The sequence below is a fragment of the Carassius auratus genome, chromosome 16 (assembly GCF_003368295.1).
Source record: "Carassius auratus strain Wakin chromosome 16, ASM336829v1, whole genome shotgun sequence".
NCBI classification, from domain to species: Eukaryota; Metazoa; Chordata; class Actinopteri; order Cypriniformes; family Cyprinidae; genus Carassius; species Carassius auratus.
The window spans coordinates 7972345-7988007 of record NC_039258.1 but is presented as its reverse complement, the minus strand read 5'-3'; the positions used below and the strand labels follow the sequence as shown (position 1 = coordinate 7988007).

Sequence of the window (15663 nt, the reverse complement as noted above, 5' to 3'; positions counted from 1 at the left end):
AAAGTAATTCAACTTTGCTCCCCAGTTAATTGGCAGCTATTTTTAGGAAGTCTGATTGCAGCCAATCTTCGCCTGGACGTACGACAGTAAGAAAGTACTTTTTGTCCCTCAGATCCTGAAGATGCAGCAAATACCCTAGTGCGCAATCAAATCTGTGACAGCTGAGGTCTATCAGCAACCACACAGACATTTTGTCCTGGGTATTGTGAAACACCTTCTAACTGTAGTGGCATTTGTGGGGAAATAGCAAGTCTGGATTTCTTTGATTATACCACAATAAGCCATTCCGTCCTTGCTAATGTATGTGGAGCTTAAATGGTCGAAGTTCAGCCTTATGTTCAGTGAGAGATTTAACAGTCTGAAAAGAGTTTCAAGATCTGCCTTTCTAGCAGAACTTTCAAAGACCTAAAGACTGTTCAGAGGGGACAAGTATTTCATGCTGACTCCAAAAAAACAGGAATGCGAATGTCTGCATTTAAATGATTTTGGGCCAGGCGAACTTTTGGTTTCTGTACTTGACATTCAAAGAAAATCAAAGAAGGTTATCCCCGCAACACCAACACAGTCAAAACTTCAATAAAGTAAAAATCTATTTTATTGATAAGAATACTCATTATAAGATGGTGCTAATTAGAAGAATGACTTTTTGACCCATAGAGTTACATCTTAGAAGAGCAAAAATGAAAGTTTTTATCAGTTTAAGGGTCGTTCAAAATAGTTTGCCCCAAGTTATGGAAACTAGCTCATAAACACATGGAAAAAAAAAACAGCACCTGCATATCCTAAACCACTTATCTATATATAATATGAATGAGATTTTCTGTTTTATTGGAAATTTATTTAAAACATTCATGGTTCATGATGAATTGAAAATTAATCTATGTCAATACACTCATGATAACAGAAAACTCGGTTGCACTATATTTTACAGTATGTGTACTAACATGTACTTATAGTGTACTTACAGTGTATTTATCTAAGAACGTTCTGGTAATACAAGGTAACTACATGGGGTAGGGTTAGGTTTAGGGGTAGGTTCAGGGTTAGTACCTAGTTATTACATAGTTATTGTAATTACTATAATAAGTACATAGTATGTACATGGGGAACAGGACTGTAAAATAAAGTGCTACCGAAAACTCAATGGTGCAATAACAAACGGGTATAAGAATTATGAGAAAATGCTAAATACATAATTAAAGGGTCATGAACATGTCTTTATTATGTTGTACTGTTCTCTGGGGTCTCCTTATAATGTTAGATTTTTACATCAAAAAACATCATAATTTATAAATAATAGGCTATTTTCTGTCCTGTCTTCGACCCCCCCCTCATCAGAATGCTCAGTTTGAATAGGCATGGCTGATTGTAGGCTCTAAAGTAAACGCCCACTGCTATGATTGGCTAAAGGTTGTGTATGTTTAACTACATCCTTCATAGATGGACGCTATGTGATTTAGGTCAAAAATGAATAAGTACTTAGTAAGTAAATATCAAATGATCACATTGGTGCAACATAAATGTTGGATACAATATAGCTGGCAAAACTTTGTATTTTAGTTTCTTGTTCCTTATTCCTTGTTTTTAAACAAATCCACGGTTAAAATAAGGTGAACAAATGACCAAGTTCTTATATGTGTAGTCTGGAACTTTATTTATTAAAAATAAAGTTCATCCACCTTTTCCTAATGTTGGGATCAGAAGAAAGGCAATTCAAAGACCAATGCACAACTTGGCACTGCACAGTGTCTTGTTGTATTCTGAACGATTTTAATATTTGGTTTCAGCATTGACCTGCATTCACCTGTAGTTATTTACAGTACATACAGTACAGACCAAAAGTTTGGACACACCTTCTCATTCAAAGAGTTTTCTTTATTTTCATGACTATGAAAATTGTAGATTCACACTGAATGCATCAAAACTATGAATTAACACATGTGGAATTATATATGGAATTATATACATAACAAAAAAGTGTGAAACAACTGAAAATGTGTCATATTCTAGGTTCTTCAAAGTACTTTGATTACTGCCTTGCACACTCTTGGCATTCTCTTGATGAGCTTCAAGAGGTAATCACCTGAAATGGTCTTCCAACAGTCTTGAAGGAGTTCCCTGAGAGATGCTTAGCACTTGTTGGCCCTTTTGCCTTCAGTCTGCGGTCCAGCTCACCCCTAAACCATCTCGATTGGGTTCAGGTCCGGTGACTGTGAAGGCCAGGTCATCTGGTGCAGCACCCCATCACTCTCCTTCTTGGTCAAATAGCCCTTGATGCCTTCAGTGTGACTCTACAATTTTCATAGTCATGAAAATAAAGAAAACTCTTTGAATGAGAAGGTGTGTCCAAACCTTTGGTCTGTACTGTATGTGAATCCAGGGGCGGGGCTAAACAGGCAGCAATGTAGAAGCAGGATAGACGGTATGAGAAGCAGACGATGATCTTTTAGGTAGAGGCGGTGTTTAGCACTATTTCATCATAGAGTGGCACATTCCACCTTTTTTTATGGCAGACTACTTTCAATATAATATATAAACGTTAATATACGTTTTTAGATTAATGAGAAAGATTTGAGTTCCTAAATGTATAGGAAATTACCCCTTTTTTATGTGTCGAAATATCAGGTCATAAACACCTATGAAAACTTTTGGAATGAATACTCATCATCAGGCTTTTACAAATATGTATGACCATCTTCTGTAGAGCACACATACACACACACACACACACACACACACACACACACACACACACAAAGTAATCCATGCAACAAAAGTAAAAGGGGTCCAGTGTTGTTTTGGACAGCAATGACTTTCATTGTATGGACCAAAACAGCTGAAACATTCATCACATCATCTTCTGTGTTCTGCAGGATAAAATAATATTGAATATCAAATAGGTATAGGTGTAGTTACTGCATCTAGCAGCAGTGACAAAATGCTGACACTAAACAGCTAAATATTGTTACATTGGGCATAATACATATGTTGATCTTGTCACATATACAAAATGTATCACCGCTAGCTATTTTTTTTTTTTTTTTTTTTGCAGTCCTGAAAAAAAAAAAAAAATTCACAGAAATACAGTCCTGGCAAAAAATGATCAGTACCTTTTCTGTTTTTCTGTTATACAGCATACATACACTTTGTTTAAGTCTGGCCTTCATACAAAAGCAATAGAGCATGCGTCTAACAACACCAAGATTATGGGTTTGATTTCCAGGAAAAGCAAGAATTGATAAACAAAGGTGTACTCTGAATAAAGTGTGAGTCACTTTGGATAAAATGTATAAAAGTATAAATGTACAATAAATGTAAATCTGAAAACACAGCACAATGCTTAATTCAAATATAGAAATATATTTCTTATAGTATAGTGTTTTATTTTGTTTTATTTATTGATTTATTTTTTGCTTTTAAATGCATGTTCCATCTGAGCATTCAAATGTTTTTTTTTTTTTTTTTTTTTTTTTTTTTTACATAATTTTAACTGAGGGAGATTTATTTACATTGTACATTTTGGTTATTTACATATTTTCTTTTTTAGTCAGGGAAATACAATAGTGTAACAACGCAACAATCACATTCTGAAGATCAAATACATCTTCCACAAAGGCACAGTAACATATGGACATTTTCATCCAACCAGATTTAAAAGGCTAACCATAACAGGGAGCCTTCAAGATCTGTAGTACTATAGATTCACATGACATCACGTGCCCTCAATCCAGCCGGTTTGAGGGACCCTACACAGCATTTGAGTAGATGCAGTTGCTGTTGTTGATGGTCTCCACTTGATGAGAGCGAGCAATGAAGGTTACAAGCACATTCTGGAGCATCTCAGCTCTCATCTTGCTGATCTGCAGCACCTCCTCGTGATTCACCTTCTCCTCACGGCTGTAGTCCAGAGAAACCTTGTTGGTGATGAGCGAGAGACCCAGGACCCGCAGTCCACAATGCTTGGCTACCGTCACCTCGGGAACCGTGCTCATGCCTGAGTGAGGCAGCAGGAGGAAAAGAGAAACAGAGAGAGACTCTTCATTAAATGGCAGTCATCTCTGTTGTGGCACAGTAGGTGATTCATTAATAAAGCAAACCCGGTCTGGGTCTCCCTTAATACTTAATGATGAATATTGGGGTCTTGTTGGATACACAGGAAGAAGGACTCACACAGGAACTAGCAACTGACCAGTACTTTACCAGCATCACATACCTCACAATGCAGCCGTTTGGTAACAGGAGCCCAATTATCTAAGACATCATTCAGCTCATCAGAGGACAAAGGATGAGTATAGTTTATGCCAATCGTATGGTCAAGATAGTTATTCAACTAATCACATAAAGTGGGCCACTCTGGGTGGGTCTCATCGCCATCAGTTAACATGGCAGTTCCCCTCTGCTAGTATGGCACATCATTCTTAACCAGTTATAATTTTCATGAAAGACCGATTAAAGGACAGGCACTACACACAAGAAAACTCCTCAGAGAGAGGACACTGATGCAGCAATGAGGAACTAAGTTTCATATTCCTAAAAAGTACTTTAACTTATTTATTCAGTTAATTGTCAAGACACATTGTCTAAAGTTTAGTAAAACAAAAAAGGCAGATACAGAAGACAACATTATCTTTTATTTTTCTTGTGTTTTGTGAGTGTCCATACCAACAGAGTCGCTTCCCAATATGTGCAGCATGCGTGCCTCAGCGATGGTCTCAAAGTTGGGTCCACTAACCATACAGTAGACCCCCTCATGCACAAAATTAGAGTAGCCCAGCTCAGCAGTGATGTCCAAAACTAGTTTCCTCAGGTCTTTGCTGTAAGCATCAGACATGCAAGGAAACCGGATCCCAAATCTGAGGAAGAGATGAAAGAAAACACACCATGCTTTCCATTAAATGGAAAAAAGTTCTGTAAAATTATATCAGATACCTCCTCCCTCTCTTTTTCTCTCCCTTATCTGCATACCGTTCATCATTGGGTCCGCACAGTGGGTGCTGCCCAGCAAACCCTGGCAAGTTAATATGGTCCTTAATGACCATGATGTCTCCCACTTTGAAATCCTGACAAAGACCCCCAGAGGCATTTGTTACGACAATGGTCTCCACACCCATCAGCTTGAAGATCCGCATGGGGAATGTAACCTGCAAAAATTTCCACAGAAAATACAAGCTGTTTCTCACAGCAGGGAACCTCTCTGACTAAACCATGTGGTATATCATTTTCACTTTTAACTTAAATTAATGAGCCATTGCCTCTCAAGTTCAGACGTATTTAATGAAATATATGGAAGTCAGAGGTGTAAAAAAAAAATAGCATGTGGTATGTGCCTTTTTTGCATTTTCTCAAGTTTGGATACGAAAATAATATAAATTTCCAACACAGGGTAATTTCTCTAGGGACAGACGAACTAGGCGGTCACCTGGGGCACCACCATTTGGAGGGGGCACCAAAGAGTGGCCAAACAGCCTTGTTAAGAATGAATTGTTATCATTTACTCATTCTCAAGTTCTTCCAAACTCATATGAGTTTCTTTGTTCTGCTGAGGACAAAAGAAGATATTTTGAATGTTGTTGACGGTAGCCATTGACTTCCATAGTATGGAAAAAAAAATTGTATGGTCATTAGCAACTGTTTGGTTATCAACATTCTTTCAAATATCTTCAGGGTGAGTAAATGATGGTATCATTTTCTTTTTTGGGTAAATTGTCCCTTTAACATTGACATAACATATTATTTGCATAATGTTATTAGGAAGACCGTGATTAGATATACAAAAAATTGAATGCACATTGAAATTACATAAGTTTTAGACGAATGAGAGCTTCAGCAAATAACCTATATTATGATTTCCATGACCAAAGTAAAAAAAAAAAAGAAAGAAAGAAATTTAACAAAAATACAATTATATTTAAATATATAGTTTTATACATTATTTAATTTATTCATTTAATTTACTTTCATTTCATTTAATTTACATTTATTTATTTAATGCCAATAGGGATCTCACTTAAGGTGCCAAAATGGTCTTAAATGGCTCTGGATTAACATTTATTTATATGATTATAAATTTTTTACTCATAATCAAATTATTATTACTTTTCTTTTGTTTTCTTTTTTTTTTTTTTTTTTTTACAGTAACATGGCATTGGAAAGGGGCCTCATTGAATTTCAGAAGACTGTGTGAATATGACAACGTCCACAAGCCTAAATGTGCAATGGTGCTCTACAGTGCCTCACAGTTTTAGGCTAGTATTAAATAAGCTTTAGTGATTCTAAATGGGATAAATATAGGATTGTAAAGCAGAGAGCCATTAACGGAGGTGTCAGTGCGAGCAGGAGATGAATAATGAACTTGCGGGCTCAGTATAGCACAGCTCAATAGGGATGTCACAGTCTGTCAGCCTGCTCTCCAGCTGACGAACCAGGGTGGACGTGCGGGGCTGCCACAAGCAACACGGCCACATACACAGAAGGGTCAACGAGGTGAACCAGCATTCTCAGAAAATACACCCCAGTCTGGTACCCTCTAAATCAAAGCTGACTTCTTTGTGGATTGTAAACTCTCAGAGATCAGATCACTTTATTTTTGAGGGAATTGGTCTATAGGTGCTGCATTATAGGTCTATAGATGGTCTGTTGATTACCCGTCACCGCCAGCTTGATTAATGTGCACTATTATGGAGTAATGAGAATATGTCTTTACAAAAATCTTGTATGTCTTGGCACCGTATGAATTGGCATATATTTCAATTTTGTAATAAGACAAGTAATTAAAGGAGGAAACTCACTAAGAATAATTTGCACTTGTTGATTACGTCATTGCACTCTGTATTTTTATTTAGCACTGGATTTACTAAATTAGAGCAAATTAGAGATCAAAGACAAATATTCTACTATTCCTCATATGTGCAAGCAATGTTAATTAATGTCAATGAGCTGATATTATTAGATTTTTTTTATTTAGATTTTTTACCTGTATCATATCTTATAGCTTCTGTTAAGGAAATTATAATCTGTTAAAGTATATAAAACCACCAGTCTAAGATGAATAATGCAACAATATTATAAGAGATTTGAAAATAGCGCTGGTTAAATTTACTGATAAGAAGATTTAGGAAATATCAGACAGCTTAAAGGGCAGAAACAAAGCAAACAGGAGAATAGATTAACGTTGGTGGTCTATGTAAACATCTAACCCATGTTTACATAGAAAAACAATGCAAAAGCAGTAGAGTGAAAAAAATGCATTTTGTGTGAACGCCCTCTTTTCAGTTTAAACAAGCGCTCTAAATGCATCTGAACACCATAAAGCTTTTTTTACTTGCTGCAGAGAAACAGAGGTCATGAAGGGCTAAACAATCTCGACTGTCCAATTACTCTCCAAACCATATCTCTCTATAACAAAGAGATCACTTAAATAAGCCATAACAACTGTTTGTGTTACCAAGGGCAAACGTGAAAGCAAGTTTACATCCTAAACTGTAAATTAAATGAGTGGGGTGCACATTTAAGGCACAGTGTGTTGGCACAGATTCACACAGTGACTCAGATATGAGTCAGCTAAAGGGAAATGAACAGTGGACTGAAAGGGCATTTACAAACCAGCTGTCACAACTGACAAAGGATTTAATAACCAGATTGGTCGAGCTACTGCTTATTATATGAGGAGCTTCAACACCAAAAAAAAATAAATAAAAATAAAAATATATATATATATATATTTGCAACATATATATATATTTGTATGTCCCAATTTGCATACTTAAATTCTGCACTAATTGAGCTGTTTACAACTAATTGATACGTTAGAGGAAGACGATGCATGAGTCATAAGAATTAATCTGCATATCTTGCATTAGCATCATTGTTGTTATAGTTAACTAAAACCAAAAGTATTAAAATCATTCTCAGCAACTAAAATAAAGCTGAAATAAAATATAATTAGTGGATGAAAAAAAGTAAGCTTAAATAAATTAGAAATGTTTTCTTGGCAACTAATAATTATATACTAAAATTACTAACAATAAAAAAAGCTTAAAATTTAATATTATTAGTATTAATTATATTATTATTATTATTATTGCATATTATTATTAGCATCAAGGTTAATTCAAACCTTTAAATACATTTATTTTTAGATTCAGTTTTACAGAATCCTTTGGCATGTTCATCCACCCAATCCTTGTCTTTTTAGGCAAAAGGTGAATAAATGTTTTTTACCTGGCAGACATGTGTTAGTACGCTGTGCTAGCAATGCTAATGTCATGGGTGAAGATATACCAAAAAAATATTTACAACATTTTACAACTGATAAGATCAACATCTGATTTAAAACAGCTAGGCTGCTATGCAAATTGGGATGCAGTGTCAGTGAATTTTAATGTGCAACAGCCATTGAGACATTAAATACAAAATAGTGTTTTGAAAGACTGGTGTTTGCTAATACAGGGGGCTGATGGATTTAATGCCCTAGCAGCGTATTAAGAGTGAAAAGCTCTTGACTGGCTGTAGAGGGCACGGTGGCCATGACAACTGACTGTAATGCATTGTGTCATGTTGTCAGGGCTGCAATTACAGTGACAGTCCCACCCCAGGGCAAGAGGTTGTAGATTCCTCTGTAATTTAGTAAAAAGTGGCTCTCCGGCCCATGTGCAACAGTTAAATTATTCCCCTGGACAGACTTTGATGCAGAGAAAGAAGAAAGCTCACATAATGCATGCTGCTTAGTTGAACTCTGGGATAAATTAACATGGAAAACTTACTTAACATGTAAATTGACTAAGACTTTCAACCGATTTCAAAATGTATTCACAATTAATATCACAAGTTAATATGTTAATGCATGCAGTTCCATTTTTAATGGAAAACAAAAGTGTTTTCTCTCCTGAGAATAAGGTTCACGGTCACAACGGACTACAAGTGCAAACTGAACAATGTCAATGAACTGCTTTGAAATGAGAAGGACAGCAGCAGCGAGCTGTTCGTTTCTCCTCCGCACCTGCATTCTCAGCATTCAGCTTCTGTATTCATGCAGTGTGGCTCCTGATTGTGACAGATAAAGTTAATGGCCCATACAGGAGGTAACGTTTTTACAAATAGGAACTGTTTACAGCAAGTTCACTTGTCCTTGAGGTGATGCTAAGAGACACCAAGGCCACCGCTTGAAGCACACGCTATCATACTTTATGAGACATTAATGCCAAAAATGGGGTTTGTGAAATAGCTTTTACTTCAAGCACAGAAGCATCTGAGTTTGTAAGTATTACAAATGAATGCATCTAAGAAGCCTATCGAAAGGCAAGATGAAGTTGAATCAGTTAAGTGAAAGGAAAACAAGATGGCTGTGGTAGTACATGCGACAGAGACATCAAACTATTTTTTGAGCTCACCTTACACAACGAGTAACCCTCGTAGAGATGGAACCTTCCTTGCATAAAGACACAGGACTTGCCTTTGATTTGGCCAAACACCAGGCATCCTTCATGACCTGGAACTATGTGTAAAAAGACAAACATATAAGTAAAAAACATATACAAATTTTTATTTTCTATATAAACCATATGATTCATAAAGATTTCGGTCATTAAGATTTTTTTGTGTTACTGAAAAAAGTTTTTTATGCATTATATACAGGTATATTAATAAATATGAATAAATAAATACATTTTTATACAAATATTACATAAAATATTGCAGTTAGACAAAATTTATATATCATAAAAAATTGTGATTGCAGTTAAATTGCAGGATTAAATCCTAAAATACAACCTTGAGGTGAGAATTTCATGAGAGTAACAACACAACACAAACACAAACACTAAAACCATTTAGTCTGAAAATATTTTCAAAATGAGACACTTTTACATTGATTTGCTCTAACCCCATGTGATAAAGCAGTTTGAAGATAAAATGCAGTTGGGCTCAAAAGTTTACAGACCCCTTGCAAAATATTCAAAATGTTAATATTTGTACAAAATAAGAGGGATCATGAAAATTGCATGTTATTTTTTATTTAGTACTGTCCTGAATAATCTTTAAAAGGTGTAAACATTTACTGATGCTTGAGCAGCAAATCAGTTTTCACGTTTTATAATAGATATGAGTCCATCAAATTATCTCTAAATCATACAGTCACTGTAGAGGTCAATATGCAGAAGATGCTGGAAAACCTGAGAATGTGCAGGAGCTGGAGGATTTTTTCTGAAGAACAGCAAGCAGTTTCATTATTTATAACTGAATAAAAAATAAAATAAAATAAAAATAACGTGCAATTTTCATGATCCCTCTCATTTTGTTAAAATTATTAACATTTTGCATATTCTGCAAGGGGTTTGCAATCTTATGAGCACAACTGTATCTTTAACTGATTAAAAACCTCCTGCTGTAAAGCATTTACTCTTTGCTCTCTTCCTAATGTATTGCATCTACCCAAGGGGTTATTCATCTAATAGCCTCTCTGTAATGAACATACAGAGGGTCAGATGCTGCTATTGATAACAGAAGCCATCTAATCCTTTTCTATAATATAACGTTAACTGACTAATGACTATTCCTGAGTCTCAGAGATCCTGCTGGTTTGGTCGTATTTGGAAGTTTATCGATTTGTATTTGCATGCTCATTCAACATCGGAAAAGTTGATATCTACTGCTTAGGGATGACTGCTGATGTCATCAAGGATGGCATTAGTGAGATTGATTGTGTATCATTAGTGTACGAACAGGTGAAGCAAAATTTTGAGCAAGTAGGAGGCTACAGTTTGTTTGTGGCTTCAGGAACTTACTTTGACACAACCCGACTGAGCCAAGTGAATGGGAGCTTATGCAAATGTAACCTTGAATTTTGGCTGATGAGATGTGTTTGGCCCTAAAACCTGCAGCGTAATGAGGTTCTGCCGGAATAATAGCACTGTTTTTCCAGGGGCCGATTCCTCTTTTCTTGCACGAGCGTTGATGAATGACTCTGAGGGGAAAAAAACTCACTCAGAGAGGGGGGCTATTACACTCACCGTGAAATGTATTTCTTGCAACATTGTAAAACTGAATGAGCAAATTGAACGTTTTGGTGCATGCTGCCTGATCAGATTGTCATGCAATTTGGCAAAACAATGACTGTAATGAGAAAAGTTCTGAGAAAAATTTTGTTATACTTAAAAATTCCTAATTATCTACATTTGTTTTAATGAAAAAGAAGTGCATATTTTCCAAAGTTAAACCTTAAACAATGGGTTTAGATTGGTTGTGTATATATACACATCTAAACTAAATATATATATATATATATATATATATATATGTGTGTGTGTGTGTGTGTGTGTGTGTGTGTGTGTGTGTGTGTGTATGTATGATTTGTTGGTGGAGACTTTTTACATCCATCTATATGGTGTAGTGACACTAAAATGATTTGAATTTTTATTTATTTGATTTGATTTGACACTAGGTTATTTTTATGACTGATGCAACAGGCAATGCGAAGAATTTGTTATTTAAAAAATGAGCACTAGGCATCCATAGTTCTCATTATTCAAACTGTCAGTCATTCTTCTGTTGATCTCCGTAAACCAGCGCATTTCAATTTGGAAGTGGATTAGAGAAAGAATGACAACAAAAATGGATTCTAAGACCCTTGTTATACTTTCCCTTAATTACAAGTGCTCTTATTCTTCAGCCGTCATTCAAGTACCCACACACTTACACACACACACACACACACCTGCTTCAGGTAATGCAAATATCATGATGCGTCCGAATGCTTCTCAAGATTATTCACCTCACCATATAAATATTTAAACCTGTCCAAGATATCATAGTATGAACTCCCTGTGGCAGATATTAGAGGCTATTTTTGCTCCAGTCATGATATTTTATTCATAGGCAGTAGTAATTCATTTTGTAGCTCATATTACCAAGAGCTGGCCATAATTTGTTAACCATACAATACAATGAGGGACAGAATGAAAACCTCTGTGCCTCTATGCAGATTTGCTCGATGCATTAGCAACAACTCCTTTATCTGTCTAGTGGCTTTTTTATAGACTCCACATGCTGAATGAAATGACCATGCTGGGTAAATTAACAAAAGAACATCCACCGACTCCATCCTTTGCTTTATTACTGAATATGCCAAATCATGTTTTGTTACAGAAACATAATGTTTCTGTCGTTTGTTTCAACAACTCCTCAGTTGTGCTCAGTGTGAGAAGATGGACCTCAAAATAATACAGTCACTGTTGGAAAGGGGTCAATATGCAAAAGATGCTGGAAAACCTGAGAATGGGCAGGAGCTGGGGGATTTTTCTGAAGAACAGCAGGCAGTTAAGCTGTTTCTTTCTAAAGAAAGAAAGAAAGAGAGAGAGAAAATCAGCTCTGATACACTTCCATGAATCCGGTACCTGTGCTCACTGGGAAATTGGGAATGTCCTCATAGCGGAAGGTCTGTTTATTTGAGACATTGTCTGCGAGAAGTCCCAGTCCAGAGCCACACACGATAGCTATCTTTGGCCTATGTCTCGTCCTGCTCAGCAGCCATTCTGTAGTCAGTTTGCAGTCATCAAAGGAACAGCAGCTGAGTCAGGAGAAAGAAAGAATGATGCATTAGAACAGGTCACATTGATAACTGCTCAAATTGTGTCAGATAAGTGTCAAAATACTAGCTTCTGATTATTAGTCTGTGCTTACAATGAGAAACATGATGATCTTCCAAATTGCTAATTCGACTAAATTTTAATAAATTCAAAGCATCAATATTATTAATTAACAACTGGTTTCTACGTGTATTTACACTTTGATTTGAAAGAAAACAGCGCATCCGTATGGCGCGGTTGACACAGAAGAGCATACGCTGCCTGCGTTCATTTCATCCAAAATATCTTAAATTGCATTCCAAAGATGAACAAAGCTTTTATGGGTATGGAACGACTTGGGGTTAAATGATTAATGACAACATTTTCATTTTGGAGTGGAGTATTCCTTTAGGGGGGAAATATGCTGAAGGAGCAGGAAACAAAGTTAATTAATAAGATCTTAACATTATGCATATTATTCAATTATTTTAAAACAACAACAAAAATATAGTAATGTTTTCAAAAGGTCTGGCATTGCACAAATTAAACATTTTATGAATATAACATTTTGGTTTTAACATTTAAAAATAAAACATATCCTTGTGGTGTGGCTTACACAGAAGTCTTTTTTTTTTTTTTTCTTCACGTACAAAAAGATTTCTTGTCACTTCATAACGTTACAGTTGAACTACTGATGGCAGATTGACTATTCTGACGATGCTTTTCATACTTTTCTGGACTTTGACAGTGTATTTTACTTTACAGTCACAAGCCTCCTGGTTTTCATCCAAAATATTTTAAATTGTGTTGAACAAAAAATGAACAAAGCATTTACGGGTTTGGAACGACATGGGGTTAAGTGATTAATGACAACATGTTCATTAGGGGGTGGAGTAATTCTTTAACATAAATCTGACAAAATTTTGTTTATTTTTGTTTTATAAAGAATAATAAAAATAAGATTAAGAACAACAACAACCGGAAAACAAGAAAAATGCAAGTTAACTTATTATTACTATTTTACTTTTTTTGTAAATAAAGTAGGAACATGTTCTCTGATCAGATATAAACACTTTCGCTTACAAATTTCAAAGCTGATACTCATCTCTTCCATCACCGTCTGACTTCATCCTAAAAAAAAAAAAAACTTTGCTTCTCTTTAAGTAATCCCATAGCATACTTCTTTGAACAATGCCTGAAACTTGGTAAGACGAGCACTTCCTGTGTCTGTTTGCGTCTTTAAGATGAATTGCTTGATGTATTCCACAAATTGTAAGTCACTTAGGATAAAAGCATGTGTAAATATCAATACACAATATGGAAATACAGAACAGACCTTCACATTAATGTAAGAACAATCAAGCCTATTTAACTTTAACACTCACAACAACTGCACTGTAAAACGCCACATCATCGTCTCTAGATTTCCGGAGTCAGTTATTAAAATGTGTTCCCAATAAAGCACACAGTAAATTAACTAATATAATTGACACCATTGAAACCACCTCTTGATATTTGAAAACTGGCTTGTAGCAATCTGAAAGTATGAAGTTGCCATAATGTGGTCAAAGCTGAATAGGTAAATGCCTAGAAAAAATGACAGTGAAAATGCAATCATGAGTTGTATGAGTTTTGAAGAGTCCAAAACACAAATTTACAGCATGCCGTTGTCAAGACTCTTTTTAATTTGCATCTCATTTAAAGATAATTCTGCTCCATATTGTGACTCAGCTGTGTTTGGCAGGCCTGATATATTCTTATTGACCTTACTGAATTGATTAAATGCATAAAAGATCATACTCTAAGATAACAGCTGTGAATCCAAATTACACTGACTACTGATTCTTTAGCTAGATAAATAGTAAATATAAATATGCTTTCAACAATAATGATTTTAATAATAATTGCTTTATAAATTGTCTGGTATGTAAATTATATCAATGGCATAAAACTAAAATTTACCATGAGTTTTCCTTGGTGTGCATGATCTCAGTCACAGGTAGTCATAGGGTGACAGCACCTGCAAAAAAGTGTGTACTTGTCTTATCAGAACAGATAAGAGAGAGAAAGGGACAGAGACTGAATAACCTCTCAAAGGACTAGAAGGTCTCGTCTCATTGGCTGCATAAATGGTGAGAGCAGAAAATCTCCATATCCTTTCCAAGAAATTATAGACACTGTCTCCTGAGAAACCTTCAAATGCTAAAATAAATGCAGTTTACTCAAAATGCAGACAACCATGGGCTAGTCTACAGGCTGTTATGCACTACATTTTGTTTAAGCTGCAGCCTGCTGGTAGTGTTTTTAAAGAATATATAGAAATCATACACATCTTCTATGAATTAGAAAATATATTTTAAACAGTTTCTGTCCATGCAGTCAAATTCACTGGAGTCCTAAAGAACTTTGGTATCCAATGACTTCACACACGCATACACACAAACACACACACACAAAAAAGAAACTTTTGAAAAAAATTTCATACATTTTTATTTTTGGAAGAACTTTCTTACCATTGAAGGATGCTAAAACAGTTCATATAATATAATATTTCCCCCTAATAAATGGGGGAAAACCATATTGTCTACCCACATCAATCTGTAGGACTGTCAGCAGGGGCAGAGTGACTTATACTATGGTAAATAGAAACCACTTTTACATGTTTGTGCACTTTGCTGAGCTGTGCGATTACTGAATACATTATAGCTTAGAGCTCCAGGGTCCATTATAATTCTCCAAAGCCTTTATACTGTGGCTTGGAAATGGATTGGCAGACTCAGTATTATTGGAGAGTTCCGACTCGAAATCCAAATACACTGATGCAATTACAGCGGTGTCTGAGACATCATTTCTACACAGAGATATTGAGCTGATAACTTACTGTAATATGGAAAAGAACCTAATCTGAACATTATATGGAGAAACCACAATTAAGAAAAGTAGCTAACTTGTTTTTCACAAAATTACTCAATGGTGACTTTGTATTTACTGTTTTGTTGAAGGAAACAAGCTCAGTATCAGGGCTTTTTTGTGCCAGGGGTTCAAGGTAGTTCCTGTCAATTAGTAACATGCCCTGATGTTAAATTATGTAACAGTTGCATGA

At 35.5% G+C, this 15663-nt stretch overlaps 1 protein-coding gene across 2 annotated transcripts; it reads right to left on the bottom strand.

Annotated features, from left to right (window-relative positions):
• Positions 1-3468: 3468 nt before the first annotated feature.
• pnp4b (purine nucleoside phosphorylase 4b) lies at positions 3469-14666 on the bottom strand. Of its 2 annotated transcripts, XM_026283766.1 has the most exons (6): positions 14523-14666; positions 12390-12562; positions 9390-9493; positions 4966-5141; positions 4663-4853; positions 3469-3994 (listed from the first exon to the last, which is right to left on the bottom strand). In XM_026283766.1, exons 1-6 carry the CDS (start codon positions 14543-14545, stop codon positions 3747-3749), a joined length of 915 nt encoding a protein of 304 aa, XP_026139551.1. In that variant the 5' UTR covers positions 14546-14666; the 3' UTR covers positions 3469-3746. The 2 variants fall into 2 exon arrangements, with proteins under 2 accessions (XP_026139551.1, XP_026139552.1); XM_026283767.1 differs by lacking the exons at positions 12390-12562; positions 14523-14666 and adding an exon at positions 12265-12287.
• Between the last annotated feature and the right edge of the window lie 997 nt (positions 14667-15663).